This window comes from Antedon mediterranea, chromosome 7, assembly GCF_964355755.1.
Source record: "Antedon mediterranea chromosome 7, ecAntMedi1.1, whole genome shotgun sequence".
NCBI classification, from domain to species: Eukaryota; Metazoa; Echinodermata; class Crinoidea; order Comatulida; family Antedonidae; genus Antedon; species Antedon mediterranea.
In genome coordinates, this window is record NC_092676.1 from 8,082,346 (window position 1) to 8,106,272 (window position 23,927).

Genomic DNA, 23,927 nt, shown 5'->3' on the forward strand with positions numbered 1-23,927 from the left:
CTTGACGATACTAAAGATCGTCTCAGCAAAGTAGAACAACAGGTAGAGAACTTACAAAATGAGCTTGATGAAGCAGAACAATATTCAAGAAGGAACTGTTTGATTATTCAAGGAATAGAAGAGAAACAAGGTGAGATAACAGACAATATTGTTTTGGATTTGTTTAAGAAAAAGCTAAGCGTAGAAGTAGATAAAACATGCATAGAAAGGAGTCATAGATTGGGGCCAAAAGTTAAGAAAAACGGAAGAGCAAGAGGAATAATAGTAAAGTTTAGTTCGTATAATGTTAGAAATGAAGTATATAGAGCAAAGAAAAAATTAAAGGGGAGCCATATCTACATTCATGAAAACCTTACGAGCAAAAGATCAAGTTTACTACGTACTGTAAAGCAAAACTATGCATCAGTGGTATCTGCAGTTTGGACACAAGATGGTCGCATACATACCATAATCACTGGCAGTAACGAGAAAGTTGTTTTATCCAGAACTTCCGATCTTAAACAATTACCTAAATGTAAAAGGTAATGTGTAAGAGTATTTTAAATGTCCTAAATTTGTATTGTATTTTATGTAGATAAGATGATTTTAGATTTTATTTGTAACGCATGTAATAAACCATTTCAACCAATTCAATTGTTAAACGAACATAGTACGGGAAGCCTTTTAGACAACGACGTAGACGACGCTGAATTACGTAACGACTCTATTGTTTATCCTGCTTTTGGCATACTATGCAAATTATGCGAGATTAATTGTACAAAGGGTTTTAAAATTGGTCATTTAAATGTCAGAAGTCTCTATAATAAGGTGGACCATGTTCAGAGTTTACTTTCGGAATGCCGTTTCCATGTTTTAGGAATTAGTGAAACCTGGCTAGATCAAAACATACATAATAGTGAACTTGCAATCCCAGGATACCTATTAGTTAGAACAGACAGAAATAGACACAGAGGTGGGGTGGCTATCTATGTAAATGAAAATGTTGATTTTGATGTCATTGATTTTGGTGAAAATACAATTGAATCGGTATGGATAAAAATTAAGCCGGTTAACACTAAACCGTTCGTTATAGGTAATGTTTATAGACCACCAAATTCGTGTACTGGATTTGTTGATATAATGCATGATCAAATATCTTTTATCCTAGATAGTATAAGAGAGATTATTTTTGTTGGTGACTTAAATTGGAATATATTTGATAAACAGCATTCTCGGAACATTAAAACCCTCCACCAAATTTTCCAATTAAACCAGTATATTAAAACTCCAACGCGCGTAATGGAAAACAGTAGTAGTTGTATTGATTTAATTTTTTCAAATAGGGATGACTTTATAACCAAAACTGGAGTTGTACCAATTGGAATTAGCGATCACTCATTGATATATGCAATACGTAAAAAAATTAATATAAAATTGCCCCCGCGTATTTTACATACGAGAACCTTCCGGAAATTTAACGAAGAGTTGTTTATTTCTGATCTTGCATCTGCTCCGTGGAGTATTTGTGAGGCGTCCGAGGACGCTAACGAGGCTTGGGACATTTGGAAACACATTTTTACTGATATTTGTGATATTCATGCTCCTATGGTGACGGTCAGGAGGAACGGAACAGATATTCCATGGCTTACAGACGAATTTGTTTCCCTTTCTCGTGACCGTGATTATTTAAAACAAAAAGCCGAAAAAACTAAGAACATAGATGATTGGAATTCTTACAAAAAGGCAAGAAATAAATAAAATAATTTGTCTAAATCACTAAAACGCGACTATAAATATAAAAAATAAATTAAAGGATAATGTTAACACGTTCACTGCCACGGCGTATTTATACGTCAAAAATTGCGTGTCGCTACTTGCCAAGACGTAATACTACGTCAAAATCGTAGCACTTTTGTATTGTATGTAGAATCGCTGGCAGTGGTGATTGGAACAGGAATTATCGCATGGCAGTTTATGAATGATGTACGTAAACGATAATCTAAAAATAAATGTCATATGTTTGTTTGTGTTTATTCCCTCATGCATTGAATATGGTTGATACGATGGCGCCCTCACACTCAATAAACGGGACTTGGCACTGGGACAGAAATTACGGAAAATGCCTTGGCAGTCAATGTGTTAATGACACTAAAACATTATGGAAAACCATGAAAGACTTTTTACCCAATAAAAAGAAACAAACTAAAACAACCCTCAATGTAAACGGTAATGAAATAAACAATCCAACTGATATTGCTAATCATTTTAATACATATTTTTGTTCAATTTCTAATGAACTTGCATCACATTTTAATGACAACCAAAACGATATTACCGTTAAATCGTTATCACAATTTCAACAACGTTTCAACTTTAAAGATATTAATGGAAATGAAATTGAAGCTTTGTTGGAAAAGTTAGAAATTGGAAAAGCTACTGGAATTGATGGGATTTCCGCTAGGTTACTTAAAATTGCATCTTCACAAATTTCTCAAAGTCTTGCCTTTTTGTTTAACTGGTCATTAAGATCTGGTGTTATTCCAAGTGAATGGAAATGTGCTAAGGTTACTCCGCTTCATAAAGGAGGATGTAAACATGAACTTAACAACTACCGTCCAATATCTGTTATACCTATTGTTATGAAAGTTTTTGAAAGATGCATCCATAATCAAGTTATGAATCATATAAATGAGTTTAATTTATTATGTAAAAATCAATCTGGTTTTAGGTCGTTACATTCAACTTCTACTACACTGATAGATGTATGCAATTATATATATAAAAATATTGATAATGGCTTGGTAACTGGAGCAATTTTTCTTGATCTAAAAAAGGCGTTTGATACAGTAGACCACGGTATTTTATTACGTAAATTATGCACCTTCGGAATGATAAACACTGAGCTTGCATGGTTCAGTAATTATTTAAAAAATCAAACAATTTGTTAATTTTAATGGGAAAAAATCTGAAATTTTAAATGTCAACTATGGGGTACCAAAAGGCTCAATTCTTGGCCCTTTGTTGTTTATTTTATACATAAATGACTTACATTATAGTGTTGATGGGATTTGTAAAACAGTCCTCTATGCAGACGACACTGCGCTTTTTTATGCATGTAAATCAAATGAAGAGCTTACAACAGTTTTAACTGAACAGTTGGAAAATGTAAAACAATGGTTAGATATACATAAATTAACTCTAAACATTGATAAAACCAAATACATGCTTTTTGGTACTAATGCACGTGTTAATAAAACAACAGATGAAACAGTAATTGTTGACAACATTCCGATTGAGAAAGTTGAAACGTTTAAATATTTGGGACTTACATTTGATGAACAACTTTCATGGAAAGTAAATATTGATTCTATATGTGCAAAACTATCAAAAATTCTACACCTATTTTATAGATTGAAAAGTTTTACATCTCCTAAAATTATTAAAAGATTATACAATGCTCTATTTTTATCACATATTGACTATTGTTCAACACTCTGGGGTACTGGTTCAAACGCCCATATTTTAAAATTGCAAAGGGTACAAAATAGAACTGCACGATTAATACTAGGTGCTGATATTCGAAATCCTGTTAGACAAATGCATTATGATTTAGGTTGGCTAACAATTAAGACAAGAATTGAATATCATACAATTTGTACAATATTTAGATGTTTACAAGAATCTGTACCTTCATACTTATGTGATGTTTTGCAATATATTAGTAGTGTACACAATATTCAAACCAGAAACTATGAAAATAATCTGTTGTATTTGCCCAGATGTACTGTAACCTCGAAATATACAAACGTAGTTTTGTTTATTATGGAAGTTCACTCTGGAATGGCCTACCTTATGAATTAAGAAAACAAAACAATTATAACCGTTTTAAATCACTTGTTAAGATTCATTTATTGTTGCCGGTGGTCTAGGATGGTTGCAGTGAAATATATTTAAATATGGTATAAAAGTTATAATAATAATGAGAACATGCATTGAAGTTTAGTTTAAGTTTAGTTTAAGTTGTTTTCAAATTTTGTTTAAATGTGCCGTAGGGCCCCTCGGAAGAGCAGTTTTATTTTATTACTTAGAGGGCTACCCTACTGAAAGAAAACGAAATAAAATAAAATAAAATAAACTATTACCACATTGGGCCTGTTTCTGCTGCAACTGCTCAAAATTCATTCTTTTTACCCAAATTTCCATTCATTTATTTGGTCGATAATTAAAAGTCGCAATACACAAAGTTCTACGCCTCACTTTCAATTTTTTTTCAAGTATTTTTTATTGGCAGCAGAAATGGTTACAGAAAATACGGTATATATTTGAAAATACCATATTTTATCAACAAATTTGGTGGGGAAAATACGGTATACAAAATACGGTATTTTTTTATGAGCGCCATTTCCGCTGCCAAAAAAATACCATATATATACGGTATTCAAAAAATACCGTATTAAATACGGTATTTATTTGGCAGCAGAAACAGGGCCACTGATATTCCCTTTTAAAATCATTGATGCTTGAAATACTGAAAACATCTCCACCCTTAGCTTTTCACTTAATTAAATGTAATCACTGATACATATAATTTGTTTAATACACTGAAATGGTATAAAAACAATGTGGTATCTTTGGAAACAACTAGACACTAAAAAAGACAAGACAATTGGTTACACATCATCAAACAATTAAACTGTTTTGACCACACACCTGTAACAAATGATGATCCATTCAATAATTTTGATGTATGTAACTTTTTATTATCGAATTGTTTTTAATTGTCTAGTTAGATGCTCACATAATTGAGAAAACTTGTGACGGTCTGTGCACCTTTAATTGCTGGTTTAACGGAATTTAATTTCTACAACATCAATCAATGACTGTGTCACTTCTTGTTCACGCATGCCAAAACATATATCTAAACAAAATTTCATGTCATCTAAATTTGCAAATCTCCTTTCAATGTCTTCATTCTCAAGCAAAATTTTTGCTTTTATATAACATATAAAAAATATTGGGTTTATCCAAAATTCATTATGTAATTGTTGTAAGTTGAGAAATTCAGATATATCCTCATCAATGGACCAACCAGTAGTACCAGAGAATGCTTTTGTAACCCATATTTTTTTCAACCTACATAACATATGCCTGTCTCTTTTTATTTCATCAAGTACTGGTTCAAAATTTGCTAGCATCTCTTTCACTTGTTCATGTTTACCCATTAAGTAATAACATTTAATCACATTAATTTGGGTACTTATACATTTGTAGTTGGTACAACACCAATTAGGGCACACCATCTCTGATCCTAATATATAATAGCATAATGGCCAATGGAGGTGATTATCAAGATTATTAGAGGCATTAGGCTGAAATGCTGCTAACAACATTGTATATTCATCCCCTAATGTACAATACAAATGATGTTTAAAAATGATGCTGTAGCCTTTTGGTACTAACTCGTCAATACATGATGAGATTGAAAATAATATGTCATCTAGTTTCTGTGTTTCTAATGAAAGAAATTCATGATTCTCTAATTCAGCCAATTGCAAGATTGGAAAACGTAATGTAGTTAAAACTATATTTACTTTTCTGTTTATGTAATAAGTTGTTTTGACCGTCATTTTTTTAATATCCTTCAATGCAAATTGGTTGTGTAGCAATTTAGACTCAATTCTTGTAAAGTCATTACTATTGGTCGTTGAGATGTCCTTTTCCAGGAAAGTATCCATAAAGGGATCATTATCAATAGCAATACTTGACATAACTTTACACCAAATATCTTCTTTAACTTTCTTTAAAAAGACTATCACATCTTCACAACGTTCCTTTGATAAATGTCCAATTAAATTTTGTTCAGGAATAAAATAATGAGGAAGGCATTTTTGTTGAAAGCAATCTATCAGCCAATCAAGCGTCTTCCTGATCAAGTCCATAGTACTATGACCTTTAGGAGGAACTGTCTCACACATCCAGAAGCAAGCCGTCTTAATAAAGTAAGAACAGAATGGTGTTGGAGAATCAGATTCACTATACAAGTCAAGATGCCTTTTTCTTATTGCTCTAAGGGCACATATGCACATTGAATATGGTTTACTAAGTTCAAAACAGAGTTCTTTTTCTGCAACAGAAAATGACAATCTCCATTCAATTTCTTTTGATGCGGTACATGGGTGTCCAACTCCAACAACCAGAAGATCAAGATCAGAAACCTTTTTTAATACCCCACTTGATGGCCAGTTATTTAGTCTTTTTCTTGTGAAAAATTCTTGAGAAAACAACGGCCATGACTGGCATTGCAAACTGAATGTAATTTCACTAGGTTTGGAATTACTACACAATACTTTCAGTGAAGGACCATGTCTTCGAAAAGAAGAAGAAGGATCTAATCCAGTAAGTTTGCTAGTCTCTATGAAATCATTGTTCACTATATATCCATCCTTAACAGTATTTATTAAAGACTCATGCAAAGGTCTGTTACTGTTTACTTTAAGCTTTAAATAAACTGGTTCATTTGGATTCTGCTCAGCTATTACATAACCACCTTTGTGATACATCCTTTCTATTTCAAATGGCCACAATACAACTGGATACTGAGTATAATTATACATTAAATCTATATCTGCACAAACTTCTTTAGGCATCGATTCAAAGAAACTTCCTACTAAATATACATGACGTGATATCCATGGTAATTGTTGATAAACAGCATCACATTGTTTCTGTTGAATTCTATTTCTAGCAATGTCAAGGTGTTGAGTTGACATTACGCATTTAAGTAACATATCTGCAATTCCATCTACACGTTTTCTAATTGATTTAATATCCTCGGCTCTCATAAATATAAATTCTATTGCTAAAAGTACAATCCATCCTATAGCTTCCCATAATGAGTTACATCGGTAACGGAGGATATAAACAGCAATCTTAAACCTCAATGGTTGAATATAATAATTAATTCTCCAATAATTAAAAAAAATGTCTATTAAAAAAAGTTCAATACATAGTACAGACTCCCAAATGGATTGATAGATGAAAACTAAAAGTGCAATCATACACTGTGTTAGGTAAAATTGTGGCTCTATGTTTAAGATAAGTAGAATTGACAAGATGATCCATTCAAATAATATAGTTTCCAATTGGTCACGTCGGTAATAGTTAAATATAAAAACAGCAAACGAAATGCTTATTGGGCCAATATCAAAATTACTTTTCCATTTATGTATGATAAATTCTATTGCCCAAGCTCCGATCCATAGTACATACACACCAAAAGTTGTTTCTAATAACATTTTACAAAGCCAGAAGCTAAATGTATTAATTACAGCAATCTGAAACACTTGATACGGATCCTGATGTTGAATAATTCTTCCAATAGCAGAAAAACCAAAGATCATTAATAATCTTAATAACTCCATAATCAAAATGACAAAATGAATACCAATTATCATTAGAAAATTTAGTTTTCATGACCGGTTTTACCACTTCTTAAATTCTTGTTTGTTTACAGCAATTACCCTAGAGACATTGATTATGGAACTAGGCCTATGTTGGATTTTCCATTGCAGATACTGTATAGATATCTGATACATATTGATTCATTGATGACTTCTTTCAAATCATTAATGATGCTTGGCATTCTTTGTTATGGAAACACCACACGTTGTTGTTTGAATAAATTCTATTGCCCAAGCTCCGATCCACAGTACATACACACCTATACTCGTATCTAATAACATTTCCAAAAGCCAGATGCGAAATGTACAAATTACAGCAATCTGAAACACTTGATACGGATCCTGATGTTGAATAATTGCTACAATAGCATACAAACCGAAGATAATAAACAACTCCATAACCAAAAAGGCAAAGTGAATACCAATTATTTATAGAAAGTTTTCATGATAATCACAACTGATTTTACCACTCCTTAAATGCTTGTTTTTTTTTTAACTATGTTAGATTTTCCATTACAGCTATATATAAATATTGCTTTGTGTAATGACCTTTATAAAGTCATTGATGCAAGGCATTCTTAGTTATGAAAACACCACACTTAGTTGTTTGACTAAAGTCAGACTTAGTTTAGTCATATTAAAAGTTAAAACGTATTTCCAAAATGTACTATTTTACTGTGTTGTTTTACTGTTTGAAGTATTTGCTTTTACTTTTAGTTGAATTCAACTGGATTGTTTAACAACAATGTCATTGTACTAAACTAAACTAAACTTTTTTATTATTATTAATATACTGTAACATAACAAGCAGCATGAACATTTTTCATTTAAAGGGGGGTTCCGGGTTTAAAATGAATAGTAAAAAATGTAAAATATATTTGTTTGTCTCTTGAACGGTAAAAGTTTCAATTTATATAAGCGCCCAGTGAAGCAGAACGAGGGCTGTGAAATCAGGCCAGATTACAAGTGCAGCTACGGCAAAATCACACTGTGGTTACAGAATAGGAAATTCGTGAAATGGTCAATCTTCCGACGACTCGTTATCATTAACCATATCAATTACTTTTGTAAAATTATACTTATCTGATGTAATTTTAGTTGGTCTTTCCATTTATAAAGTCAATTTTCTATGAAAATCCATCAAAACAGTGAAAAATTAGATAGGTTTGCACTTTACGTTTGCCGATTTTCGCACTGACTTAGGGAAAGCCTTCAAAATCAATGAAGCGTAACGTATACATTCCTGCTGAGCGAGGAGGAGAGCGAGACGACGATACACGTGCTCTCTCTGCCCCATGCCTGGCATCGTCACGTGATAAGCAGATACAGTATACAATACCAAACTGGTCGGGTCGAGTATACCCCGTCTATAATCACAACATGAACGATGTACAGTATTTGATTGAAGGTCGACTCGACTTACCGGAATGGTATAGATAATATAGCTCGAATGAGAGAGTTAGAATATTTGTATAAACATAAGTATTGCTAATTTTAACAAGTGTAGCCTATATAGTAAAAGGCCTGGTAGTATCAATTCGCATAGGGTCTACTACAACACTAGCTAGCTCAATTTTTAACTGGGCCGGATCGGCTAGGAGGTCTACTTGCTTGATGCAGTATCCGCTTTTTTGGAGAGTAAACTAGGCCTAGGCCTATTTTTTTAGGCCTACTTATTAATTAGACGATCGGGACACTATACGTGCGGACGGCGATCGGACCTTTGTTTTGCCTCAATATTTACAACCGATTTTGTAGAACGTTTTAAGTTTAGATTGTTTAGGAGTTTGGTTGATAGGATGGGTTTGGAATCCACTGAGTTTTGTTATTTATGGGCCAATCGTTTAGTAGTAGGCTAGCTAGGCCCATAATGGCCCCAATGTTTTAACGTAGCCATCGTGGCATGGAATCCCTAGTCAGAAATGGCTCTCACCTATGAATGAAATGATTTAGGCTAGGCCTAGCCTAGTACGTGAAGCCGATATACGATCTGTACTACTCCGTAATCTGTACTAAATTTTGTATTTCATTAAATGTCAAATAAATATATGCTACACTTTAGGCCCAGCTCAGAAAATCTACAAAAAATGTATTTCACAATGATCGGGTGGTCGTCGTTTGACAGGGGAGAGAGAACACAACGTACAAGAAGCTTGACGTCGCGAGTTTGGAATCCACTGATGACGTGATTTTGTGAATATCTCATGAATATTAATGAGCTTCCCTAAGCTGCTGAAAAACAGACTTTCCATGAATTTACCCTAAAATGTATATGAAATTTAATTTTTTTAATTTCTCGTTATTACTTCTTCATTCTGACATGTCTATATTGTTATAATATTTTGTATTTAATAAATAAACGATATTTAAAAGCAATTTTAAACCCAGAATCCCCCTTTAATCTGCACTATAATTTAATTGTTAAAGACATGTATAATATATGTTCTAACAAGTCATACTGTAACTCAATCAGTCAGAACATCATGTGATATTACTGACTAATGCGTGATTGTAAAACTGTTGCTTTATTCCAAAATCTGACACATTCGATTCAAGTTTGAAGCAGGCAATTAATAAAAAAAAAATTACTTTAGAACAGTAGTTATTAAAAATAGTGAATATTTATGAGTTGAATAGGCAGAATAATTTCATGACTAATAGTTCTATTGGACAGTCAGGTTACCAATACATATCCATTCCATATCTATCTATCTCTACAATTCAAAATTGTTGAGAATTCGATATTATTATATGAAAATAGGTACTTATTTTTAATGGTTTTAAACATGGAAATAATTGATAAAAAATGATATAAAGTAGGATACAGTAGAACCTGTGTTTTACGTACCCTGATTTTACGTTCCCTTGATTTTACGTACGCTTAAAATAACCGATGACGTCATCATTTTCTTACATTGAGGGCGCAATTTAACAACAACAAAGCACAACAAAGCTGTGGCTGTGTGTGTGTACGTGTGTGAGAGGAATTCTGCTGTGTGTTTGAGACAAGCTACGCACGTGCATTTAAGCAGCGACTGTTTTTATTGATAGAAAATAAAAGAACATTGATATTTTACACTTTATTTAAACATCTCACACTTTATTTAAACATCTCACAGCCTGTATATACTGTACAGTACTGTACTTTTCTTAGGCCTCACATCTTGCTAGGCCTGCTAGCCTGGCCTGAATAGTCTAGGCAAGGCCTAGCTAGTGACAACCTGCATGCTGTTCAGTAAAGTAGACAAACAGGGTAGCCTTTATAGCTACGGTCTCTACGTATTTGGGGTCAATTTAAGGTCAACCTTGATTTTACGAATCCTTTGTTTTACGTACGCCTTTCGGTCCCGTACCGTACGTAAAATGGAGGTTCTACTGTATACATCATCATTTTTTTTAAAATGAAACATGAACAATTTTATAAGAAAGTAATTTGGCTGCATAAATGTGACATGACCATGTGCGACTAGGCACTAATACTCAAAAGAGGTTTTAGCTTTTTTATTTTGTGGCCTAAAATCCGGTTCCCGGAAGCAAATCCAGCTGGACCAACGTAATAAAATAGTATGAGGTAAGAACAATTTTTAAAGACCCCTTCCCTGCAATTTTGGACGTTTTTTGGAAAATAATACATATATATCACTTTAAAAACATTAAACCATGTCATTCCTTGTCTTAAATGTACGTTTTATGGTAAATTATGATAAAAAGTGAGAAACAATGCACTACCTAAGTAGCTCGCGGCGATCGACCTCTCGTGGACGGTCTTAGGCCTAGCCTAGCTAGGCTTAGTTTTGTAGGCCTAGCTGGTAAACATCGGTAACGTACGAACATCGTACGCGAGCTATATACCTAGCCTGACGTTGTATAGTTGCTGCATTAATTGTCTTTCTATTTTTGCCAGACTCCGTTGATACAAATTGGGGAAAACCCGGTATTTTCGCTGAAAAGTTAGGAGTCTTCCATTTGTTTTGGCCTCACGATCGATCGAAAAGTGGGCGAATTACAGGTGAAAAACAAAAATATCAATCCGCGCGCAATGCATTTTGGGATTTATAGCGGGCCGCTATAATTATTAGAATCGACTTATTTTTCACATTTTTAACCGTTTTAAAGACGAAAAAAGTTATCGCAATAGGACCATATAGTATTATTTTTACATTAAATATAGTTTGTGATCTTAAATTAGATCTAAAAAACGTAGGGAATGGGGCTTTAAGAATATGTACCTGTGCTTCCCTGGAAATTGCATTATAATTTATTTGGAAGGTATTAAGTGCATGCTGATGATCCACCAAAATTCAGCCCAGTTCCTGGATCACTGACCGTGAGGTCGTGGTTCGAATCCAACTCTCACCGCATTGCTTGTATCCTTAGGCAAGGTAATTTACTTACATTTGCCTCTCTCCTCCCAGGTGTATAAAATGGTTATCGGTTAGATCAAGACACTTGCGCCGAGTAATGGGAGTATAACATACATGTTTAATAAAAAAAAAATGGCCCGGTAACAATGCTATGTAAAGCGCCTTTGAGCATGATTACTCATGAAAAGGGCGCTATAGAAATGTGGTATTATTATATTACTACACACCGCATCAATTGCATTTGGTATGTTTACGATAATTTTCGGCAAGCTCCTCAAACCACATAGGCCTAACACATAACCATGTAGGCTAACATCAAACACAATAAATATTATCTCGACATTTTACTTCTTGTTGTAAGCTGCGCAAGGCGCTTTTGACATATCATCATATTTTTTTTTCAAGCCACAAATGTTTCAGCGCATAGTTTGTGGAAAATCGCCGTCGTTTTACACAGCAATGAAAATATATTTTGTACGAAAGATTAAAATTTTTCTGTCATTGAATCTTTTTTTCAAACTTCCAATAACATTTTTTTTTAATGTTTAAAGCTACAATCTTTATTAATATGAAAATATATTTTTTAATTGTTATGCTATACAGTAAAAAAAATGAACAATTCTAAAATCTTACCTTAGCTGAAGCAGGTGTGTTTGGTGTCTCTCGACCGGGAGCTGTAGCTCTCTGTTTAACTGAATTGATTGGCGAAAGCGATAACAATTTTTCAGGAAACACGGCACTCTCACATTGGCTGGACTGGATATAGTTCATACTAGGACTAGATTCAGAAGTCGTTGAACCTGCTGGTAAAAACAATTTACGACGGAGGGATGACGTTGATAAAATCTCATTCATGCTGCCTTGTTGGTAACTGTAGAAGGAAGCTGAGAACAATAATAAACAATGTAGTTATATTACATGATAATGCATATAACCTAATAAAAAATACATGTTATTTATGATTGGGTTATGGCTTTACCCTGTTGAAACATCGGTTCTTGTCAGATCACCGAAGTTAAGCAGCGTTGGGCCTGGTTAGAGCTTATGGGAGACCATCTGGGAATATTTGGTGCTGAATGGAGCATGGGTTCCATTAGGCATTTGGAACCAGCGCTGCTGACTGATGTCAGCCTCTTCATCTAGCGGCAATAAAGACTCATCAATTTTATGTATTATGAACACGTTAATATAAACAAATATAATATCAACCGACACTAGGCCTATATAGTATAACACGAACCAACTAATACTAAGCAGTGGCGGATCTAGGGGGGGTGAATAGGGTGGCTAGCCACCCCCCTTAATTCTCAAAAAAAAAAAAAAAAGATGCAACCTAATCGCGATTGACCGTCGCTAGACGTGGATTAATCTTTTAATTAAGAAGAGTACTAGGCCTAGCTAGGCCCTACTAGAGCTAGGGTTAGCATTAATAGTTGTGTGTAAATAGGCCTACACAGTGAAAGAGCTAAGAGTTCAATTACTATTATGAATTCAAGAGTTTAAAAAGAAAACACGATTTACAATCTTCGGAAAGTACCCACTTTCAAAACACACGCACTCCTAAAACTACCAGCGTCACGTTGTCAAGCTCGCTCCTCGTTTTAATGCTGACGTCATCACTCTCCAAAATACACCATTTTCCATTGCAGTTAATTTCCGCCGCCCTGGTGGTCCGTGTGTGCACAAGCGTTAGCGTGGTATATTTACACCCCTGAGTGGAGTGTAATATCGGGAACTTTTTTCTCGCGCATGAAAGTTTTTTGTATAATATTATGGTATGCAGTATAAACGATAAAAATAAACGAGAAACATGGTGTTCTTTTATTATTTTATAGGCATAAAATAAACATGAAATGTCTTGTATGTACACGGCGGGACGGCCGAAAAAAGTATGTGGCGTATTTGGCGTTTTTTTATTTGTGTTATAGACACGGCGATTACTGCGATCATTGTATACCAAATTACATTGAGTTATTCACCCGGCTGTAGGGTATATATCTCTGAGGTTAACAGACCACCAAAACACGGTACACACAACACATGCACTCTCTATCGAGGCATTTTCGGAGTACCGCATTACCAAATGTTCATTTTGTTTGAAGGTTTTTCGATCAAAGTTTATTATTAGTTCGTCGAAAAAGATCCGTACAGTATTTAGGAAGGATGTATTTAAATTTACATTATGTAATATTTGTTATTAAGTGTGATGGAAACAGTTTCTCTAGCCTATTAAACAGTGTGTAAGCATCTATTTTTTCAAAAATTTTCGGAGCCTCGGGAGGGGGACACCCCCTCCGGAACCCTACCCCGCTCGGTGCGTAGCACCTCGTTTGCCACTTTCGTGGCCACCCCCCCTCGTCAGATCCTAGATCCGCCACTGCTAAGTGAAAACAATGTCTCTCGATAGGGCGCAAGGTGGCGCACTGTAACAACAATAATACACGAGTATGTGTGAGTGTGATGGCGTAGTATCTGCCTCAGATGTATTGGCCCATGCCTTTCCTCTAGTCAAGGTGGGATGAGATCAATGATCAATGTTAGGACCAATCAAGGTGCTTTAAACAGTCCTGGCTTAGTTTCATCCGTTATTCAGATGAATGTAAAACTAATTGACATTGTCGTTCACGAGAGACGTGGGGCATAAACAAAATACCTAACATTTCTGGTTTTCTAAAATGCCTGATGAAAGAATTTTGAACCTTTGAGACAACTAAAATGTATATTTAGTCTGAATAACTAATAATGGTAGGTATGGTTGAGAATTTATTGGCAATTTGGTTGTTATGCTATCCGACCATCTTCAGGAGAAAATCAGTTTAATTAGCATTGGAGGTATACCAAAATGTAAAAAAAATATAATGGAAGACTTTTTAAAAGTGTAGTCAAATAATTAATTACCATTCATTTCGTAATTTTAATATTAAGTTTAATTTATTGTTTTAATATAATAAATTTGAATGCACTCTCTTTTACAAATATGTGCTGCTGATCTAAAAGCAAAATAAAGTTTTGAGTTTCAGGGCATTATAACTTTTGCTAAATATGCATGGAAAAATAGAGGGTGCTATTAACAAAACCTTAGGCATCAGCTTAGGAAAACAATGGACATTTTTTAAATAAGCTATGTATGTTTGTTATATACGTAAAGGTGGCAAATGAATTGCCAAAAAAGTTGCCTTTTAAAGATGTATTGTCCCTTTGACTAATTCCCCAAAAAATATTTGTTTTAATATTTCGAAAAAAGGTGGGTCCTTTAAAAGTATCATAACAGTTATTAACTTTTCAGCAAAAATAAGTTGAAAAAAAAAAAATCATTTAACTGAAATACAGACGTTTTTTCAATCAAATCATATCTCATAATGCAACGCGCTTGTTTGGCTACACTGTATGCATAATCATAAAACTTTCTCGCGATCTGTGTGAAAACACCTTCTCAATCGTGACGAGTTGTAAACAATCCTAATTAGCATCATGCATAATGCATATTCGTGGTTTGAAATCTTTGTTTACTTTCGCTCGCGACGATTTTCCAGACGAAATGTAATCAAATTAATTTACCTGTTAATTACGTAAACTTGTTGTTTTTGGCTCAAATTTTCAACTTAAAGTGAATAACTTTAATATTACTTTCATGTGGCCAATTTAAATTTAGAATATTTTGACCTTCATTTTTTGTGTTTCAAGGGACAATACATATTTAATCAACCAAAATGGGCCTACTACTAGTATGTTATGGTAAATTTATGGACTATCGCATTTTGTTGTTTTTCTTTTCATATCCTAAACAACTGGGAGAAATTGCACCAGTGGGATACTAGAAATCACTTGTAATATGGAGACTTGTGAGGTTTGTTAGACCTACATTATCTATCACTTTTTAGACAATTTGGTCTTACTTGTGCAAAGGCGCACTGGTTTTATACTTCAGTGTGAGAATATATATTCAGTGTCAGTAAACCAATAACTTGTAAATTGTTAATATTTACTTACAAAGCAATGCATGTAGATCAAAATCCAACGGCAGTGTTAAGCAAGTTTGAGAAGATGCTATTGGCAAAGGTTAAAAAAAGAAAACAATAAAAGTATAATCATAATTAAGATTAATATATTAAACCAAATACACTTGCTGAACTGTATTCAAGTAGTAAAATCTGTTAGATCTAAAATAATGTTACATGTTAAATACTGAAAATTCATAACAGTAATGCATCTAAAAAAAGTGTATAGTTTACATTATATTATTAGTACAGGTAGTATATTAAATATTTTTAGAAGGATAAAATGATTTAATAACTTTTGAAAGACATACCATCAACCATATTTGGTTTGTTATTGGTAAAGGATGTGTCACATGACGAAGCACCAGAGTTGTCAGCTGATTCATAATCTAAAAATAGAATCAATGCAAACTATTGTAATGTATAACAGTATGCTAGCTTAACAATGGAGGTATCTATTTTATACCTCTTCACAATTTAACAGACATTGTATAAGTACAATCTGGGGTAATGTCTTTAAATATTTTGAGTTGTATACTTACAGTTTGTACTTGGTGGATGTGGTGAAAACGTAACATGTTTTACAAGTTTGCCAGAAGACCAAGGCGAAGGAGCTACTTGTTTCTGACTGAAAAACTAAGACAATGCGTTTTATTGTTAAAAATAGAATGTAGTAACAACAGTAGTATGTTTTTAAGGTGGAAGCCCTCTGTTTTGTTTTTACAATCATATTGTTCCTCTCAATTCCAAAAAATATACTTATGCACAGTACATGCTAGTTTACTGTAGATCCTAAAGTGAATTTAGCCAATACAGTTTGCGTAAATCCTCTGTTTTGCTTTTGTATATCAAGTTAAAAAAAAACATTTATTTATTCAACAATGGCATTATACAGTATAATATAATTATAGGTGTGTACATAAATGAAAACATAGTAATAAGCCATCATTTGGGGTCTTCTCTAGAAGAAAACAAGTTTCTTGTCTCGAGAAAGACCCCATATACAGTAGTTATGCTTAGGCGAGAGTCACTCAAGCAAGCAGGGCCTGGTACTGTACCACTCAATCAAGTATAAAGCATGGTGGTGTAATATACCTGGTCAATAGCCTGCTGAAGACGTTGTTCAGTGTCTTGATCTAGGTTTGTGTCCTGCTGTGGGGTTTCATCTATGTCAGCTGGTTTCAAAATAGCCAGTTGATCGATTGACCACCGAAACTTGGGTGATTTCTTTAATAGAAAATATATCAGGTTATTATATATATAAATCCAAAAGGCAAATTACTGAAAAAAATGACAATGCTGTGGGGTGTTAGTGGCTGGATCTCAATGGAGATACAAAAAAAAAGCGAAAAGCTAAATCAAAACGATAAAGTAAAACAGCCAGAAAAGTTAGCAGAGCTTTCGGGCAACACTAGCCCTTCATCAGTGCAGGTTATATATATATATATATTTTATTAAAGAAATGTCACCATGATTTTAGAATTAAAATCCATAAACAAATCAGCAATTTAAAATTATTTATTAATCATTTTATTGTACTGTAGTTTAATTATATTGTATATCTCTTTTCATTTTCCATTTTGGTGAGCCAATTGACATTGATTTATTTTTGCTTTTTGGTATTAACACCTCATTAGGATTTTGAACTCTTCTTTTCTGTATTTTTATGTTTTGTACTTTTATGATGAAATAAATAAATTGAAAAATATATTGTTACATACAGTAATCGAACAGACATTTCAAACTCTCACTATTTTTATTAATGTACGTGCGACTAAGGCTGTGTTTCTGTAGCCAAAATAAAAATTATTGTTTAATGTTTTAACCAATCAGGTAATTCATTTTAAAATAATGTGCACATAATCAGTCATTACCAAACAACCAAGTGCCCAATCATAACACAACAATTTGTCCTCAGGTCAAAGGTTAAAAATCAATTCATTTATCCAATAAATATCCGATTTGAATCAGATAATTATCGGTTAATTCGTCTCGATCGCAATCGGTTAAACCCTGTTTCCACAGGCAGTTTATTGGTTAATTATTATTAGTTAATTATTATGGGTTAATTATCAGTTAATCTTTGGCTGCGGAAACACAGCCTTAATACAGTAGGAAAATCAGTTTGAATTTTACTTAGTAATCTACAGGTTTTTAAACTCTTTATTAAATTGTTTTCTCAAACATTCTTTCTTATTCAATTTGAAGTTTGTTACCTTTGTAGATGACGGTGTTTTTATTTTGAAAATAGATGGACTAAACTTGGACAAGTGAAGGCTATCAGTGCTCTCAGCTTCAAAAGGGTTGATTGACACATCTGAACAAGATACACTATTTTCATCCATGGTTATTAAGTGGTCATTTCTTAACTCTGTTCTGCTGTAAAAAGAAAAGTGTTTATTCAACTGTCTGATAGTACAGTACTTAGCTATCTAGGATAGGACGGACGTTGGTACTTATTTTAGACTAATAAAAGTTAAAAATAAACAGCTGAGTTGAATAACATTACTGTATGTATTTAATACTTGTTTAAAATTATATAGACATAGACATAGATAGATATACTTTATTGTCACATAATACCGTAATTATAAAATGTGAGACTCAGCTCCCCTAGGCCCTATATATATTACTACTAGCCTAGGCCCGGGCATATAATCTGGTATATTATATGGCAGGTAGACTAGACGATATCTACTGTATAATAATAATATGGTGGTGGTGGCAGCTACAACAGTTTACGATGAAATCGATCGCGTCTGAAATCGGTCGCGTTTGAAATCGGTCGCGATAAAATCAACTTCTGGTATTTTGTATGGCGCGCCACTAGAGCTACAGTATACTTTTGATGATATCGGTCGCGTTTGAAATTGGTCGCGCTATTTTGTATGGAGTGGGATGCATGCTAGCGGGATATTCATTTTCTTTACTTTATTCATTATTAATATTTATGTGGATATTTTTTATTTGGTTTCACAGGTCTCGAAGAAGGACTGTGTCTTTTCAAAATGGCCATTTCTAAACATGTTTAAATATTATATTAGGCATATAATAATTTACCTCTATTTATATGTACTGTAAGTAATTAATATATTATATACGTCTGTCTTTTATTATGCAAAAAATTACGTAAAAGTGAACAATTTATTTTAAAACAATAATTTTTACAATGTACAGTATAGCCCGTAAAGCCAGCGTATCCATTTTTATACTTATGCATACTGTGGCAGATTATCATATCCATGTCGTTAACATTAACAACATAGCCTACTATTCAATCACCTTATTTTTATTTCTATTTTATTTATATACATTATGTAGGATAATATTAAGTGTAGGGCTAATGATTATTGTTGAGGCAAATCACGTGTATATTTTTATTTCTATTGTTTAAAATAGTTTTTAGTAAAAGGATCAATATATGCGGATGGTTAAAAGGCGAGTTACTGACATAAACCCTCGAATAAGCCATGTCGGTGATGCGTCTTTTATGATCGTGCACCTGTTTCCTCTAACAATACGTCATTTTGCAGACGGGGTTTCCCCATTTTAAAAAACATGCACTTGTTAGTGTGTCAAATCATGGACAAAACATGTACGATCGTTGTCCATGACCAGGTAAAGATGACGTCTATTACTAATAACCATACGTTTGAAACGTCTATAGGCCTCCTGCACATGTTTTCGTGTATACGTCGGCGATACTAGAGATTTTAATTTGAATATCTTTTATTTCTTCATTTATAATAATCATTTAATGTAAATAATTAAGTAAATAAAACTCAGTGTCTCACATCCATACGCCGTTCGTAAATCTAAATGTTAATGTTTAAATATCAGTGCAGATTACCTCTTTGAGAATCGTGTCCACCTTTATTATCCATAGGCCTACATTATTATTCTCACATCTATCATTGTACATCAGTCCTACTGTAGGGCCGGGAGATTGATTTATAACGGCATATTATCTATATATTTTATTATTAGTATTCTACAACCATGCTCACGTCAGAGTGGCGGATATCGAATGCAAAAATCATCATCATGCATCATCTTCCTTTATTGCATAAACCTCATTGAGCTGGTATCCACTTGCAGGTATAGAATGAGTTTCGTAATTAACTGTGATTAAAAAATATGCAATAGGCGCGTCTGCTATTCAAAATTAACTAAAAAACATAATTAGCGTTTTCATAAAAAATGTATCTACTACAATACAAATTAGCCCAAAATAAAACACGACAGATATCAAACGTAGCTATTATGATAAAAAGCGTATCTAGCGGTGCTCCATACAAAATACCGGATGTTGATTTTATCGTGACCGATTTCAAACGCGACCGATTTCAAGCACGGCCGATTTCATCTGACACCGCTACTACAACAGTTCTAGGCCTATCATACTCATCATAGGACACTCTGAAGTACAGCTAGACCTTCTTCCTACTTACTAATACTATACCTAGCCTAGGCCTACTACTAAACGAACTTCATTAGACCATGGTGGTACATCCAGACTACTAATAGGCCTAGTTAGGCCTAGGCCTAGTACTATATCCCCAGGCCCTATCTCGGGCTAGCAACAATACAATAATGATTGAATGATTTTGATAGGCCTACTAGCTAGGCCTAAAAACATTTTATATCCTATATACTTACCTACATACATATACGCAATACCATTAAAATAAGTTTAATTAGGGACAAGGTTTGTGGCGGTAAACTTTGTTAACCACATTTAAAAATGTCGCCAAAAATACAGCAGTAGGCCAAAACTGATTGACGAACCAATCAAAAGACGATATTAGGTTGACATTAGCAAAATGTCTTTTGATTATTTATTAATAATTTAAGATTTAGCATAAATGATTAGACTATGTACTAACAAAATATAATGGTGTAAATATTTATTTTTTTAGTATTTTGAGTATTAAAAAAAGATTAAAATAACAATGGTACAATATCAAGAATATTATTATGTTGATGAAATTTACTAAAGACGTCTATTTAGACACCGAAATATGGCGGATAAAAAAGACGTAAATTTTGATTCATCACGCCAGGCAATGGATTGTAAGTGTGTAAGATTTTAAAGTCAAAATAAAAAGTAACACTTTATTAAGTCTATTGTAACAAAATATTCGGTTAGTGTGTTAGAGCTAGATTCACGGCACTACTAGGCCCTGGCTAGGCCTAGACAGCTAGCCTAATGAGGATCGGTCGCTGTTTTGTCCGGCTTGGTGTTGCCTCAAGAATGGTATGCTAGGCCTAGACTACTGTAGGCCGAGTGAAAGGAAGTTGAAAAAAGAATGGGTAAGAAAGTGTGATAGAGTGGGTGGGAGGTATCTGTGAATTGATGAACATTACGTTTTATTCTTTTAGGTTTACAGGAGATGTCTAACCTACTTAACACTGGTTTAGATGCAGAAACACTGTCAATTTGCGTTAGGCTTTGTGAACAGGGAGTAAACCCAGAAGCATTGGCTGCTGTAATAACAGAATTAAGGAGAGAAGTTAACAGTATTCGAGTAAGCATATATGAGTTATCTACATACCAGTATTTAATTATTTTAATATAAATGTTGATTTTATAGTGTGTATTTAATAGTTTTACAACAAAAAATGAATCTGGGGAAAATGATATTTTAGAAATATATTTAAAATCATCATTGTCATCATCAATATCATGTTCATTCTTCCTTATCATCAATTATCATTATCAATTTTATCTTCCTCATGAATATTGTCCTCATGTATGTCATCATCATCATTCATCATCATCATATTATCTTTCTCCTCATTATATTAATCATTATGCACTTGCCAATTGTATGACCCACTATACGACCCACTATACGACCCCCGGGAGAGGTGCGTCATGGGTGCGTCATTTACAAATAATTATTGACGCAGTCAATGAACAATGGTGTGTCAATGTCCGTCACTTTACCACCCTCCATATCATAAACAACATGGTCACAGTGCGTCAAAATGGGTGTGTCAAAATGGGTGTTTCATGGTCACCTAAAGGTAAGTCATATTTTTAACGCACAGGTGTGTCATTCATAAGGTATGACGGACATCGGACAAATGACACACCTCTCCCGGGGGTCGTATAGTGGGTCATACAATTGACAAGTGCATTAATATCAGACTAAGCTTGCTTATCTTATCCAAATACCATCAACGCCTGTCCTGATATGTTGATTTTTAGGATTTTTTACACTATTTTGTTTTTACTTCTCATTTTAGGCTGAAGATTCAAATTGATGAACTGCCAAGTCTTGTTTTCATACCTCTATTAGCTTTCATGTCATGGATACTTGAGAGAGTGTAATTATACTGTAGGCCTACATGTACAGTATACATAATATGATAAGAAGATAATAAGATAAAAGAAATCTTTATCTTTGAAAGAGTGTACATATAAGATGCTTGTGTTACTAAAAATCTGATTTTTTTATGATAATGTTTGAACCTTTTATATTAATGTAAAAAAATGTTTACAAAAATTGTTAATTTGTTTTTACTGAAAGCGTTATGTACAGTATTTATCAGTAAAAGTACTTTAAAAATACATACACAGTTTTATTTTGTTTTCTTTTTCAGGCATAAGCATAAATTAAAACAAGTTTTCAAATCCGCGCAACTAACATAATTTATAGCCCTACACTTAATATACATGTACAGTATATGCATATATTAAAAAATGTAAAAGACAGTAGAACTCGTAATTTTGGACACTCCTATTAAGAGGATACCACGATTAGAAGTAAGAGTTTCCCATGAAACGAATGAATTTTTTTTTAACGCTATAGTCAACCCCTATTCTGGGGACATCCTTATTTATGGGACATTTTGGTGGGTCCCAAAGGTGACCTAATAATATAGGGTACACTTTCTATGTGTTTGTGAACATAGCCCTAAACAATGCGTTGAGCATCGATTAGATCATTTGACGTCACTGCGGTTCCCTAAAAATATTAGGCCTAACGATCTGTATTTCATCATATGTACGTATTTCGTGTATGTATAATCATATAAGCCTACAGTATACTGTATATATCTTTACAAATACTAATAAGCATTCGTTACAGAAATATCATTGATATATCACGTACGTGATATAGGAAACATTAAATAAATATCCGCCTACGAAACGATGCTTCATTAGCTTCTCGCAAAATACCAGCACAGATGTAATTCACATGATAGTGAAATAAATTAAAAAGATATTAAAACATATTGAAAGATGCGTGGTGTGTGTATTAGATGTAAAGAATCGATTGAAAGGAAAGAAGAAACACTTCCCATCAATAAGCTGATTATAGGCCTACGTCAGGCCTGGCTTTAAACGAAAATCTGAGGTTAAAATAAATCGAGGTGTCTAGAAAACTAGATTATGAAAACCAACTTATGAATTCCTTATAAGACATGGGCGCATTTAGAGGGGCCGGGGCGGATTTCCCCTCTAAATTTCACAAGTTGTAATGCAAAAGATGGGACATTAAATTCAGAACTTCATTTCGCTACTTTTAGGCCCCCACCCTTATTTCAAAATCCCGGATCCGTCTGTAAGATACCCTCGTTTTCCACACACCTTTAAATTGGCCCAAATATATGAAAGATGAATTTTTTGGGTGATTTAATATTTGGTTATATAGCCTGGAGGCGAGGTTTTGAGGATATCAAATCAATTGAACTTTGGGTTGGGTAGCCTGAAGGCGATAAAAGAAAGTTTTAAGGATATCAAATCGAGTAGATAGAATATACCAACCCTTTTGTTTTGATTAATGATTCTTTGTCAAAATCACTTAAACCATTTCCATCTTTGTTTATTATAGAAGCTACGTATAATCAATACCAATTTCGTTTCGAGACATTAAGTTCTAGAATTAAGACTCCATAATATCTAAAACTGAACTCGTGCGATGAGGTTCTTCAATGTATTGCAGCTGCATATGATTATTTATTCATGGCAAAATTCTTTATGATTTTCACAACGATTACAAATGAATCGTTTTTACTCATGGGGCAGCAAACATACCAACACGTGCAGCTAGGCTACTTCTCGATCGACCGCCGGTGATCCCAGAGTAATCGATTGATTAAGGCGTTTAGGAGCT

The 23,927-nt window shown here is 33.6% G+C and overlaps 2 protein-coding genes across 2 annotated transcripts in view; both read right to left on the reverse strand.

The window, feature by feature from the left end:
* The window catches only part of LOC140054043 (uncharacterized), a 46,328-nt gene extending 33,649 nt beyond the window's left edge, over nt 1-12,679 (reverse strand). Inside the window, exon 1 of the mRNA XM_072098862.1 lies at nt 12,437-12,679. Within this exon, the coding sequence (XP_071954963.1) occupies nt 12,437-12,658 (222 nt within the window). The 5' untranslated portion in view covers nt 12,659-12,679. The remainder of the gene's footprint in view (nt 1-12,436) is intronic.
* A 3,106-nt stretch (nt 12,680-15,785) lies between these two features.
* Nucleotides 15,786-20,564, reverse strand: LOC140055383 (protein aurora borealis-like). Its single transcript, XM_072100722.1, has 6 exons — nt 20,461-20,564; nt 18,018-18,177; nt 16,897-17,028; nt 16,344-16,437; nt 16,113-16,190; nt 15,786-15,850 (listed from the first exon to the last, which is right to left on the reverse strand). Exons 2-6 carry the CDS (start codon nt 18,144-18,146, stop codon nt 15,786-15,788), a joined length of 498 nt encoding a protein of 165 aa, XP_071956823.1. The 5' UTR covers nt 18,147-18,177; nt 20,461-20,564.
* Between the last annotated feature and the right edge of the window lie 3,363 nt (nt 20,565-23,927).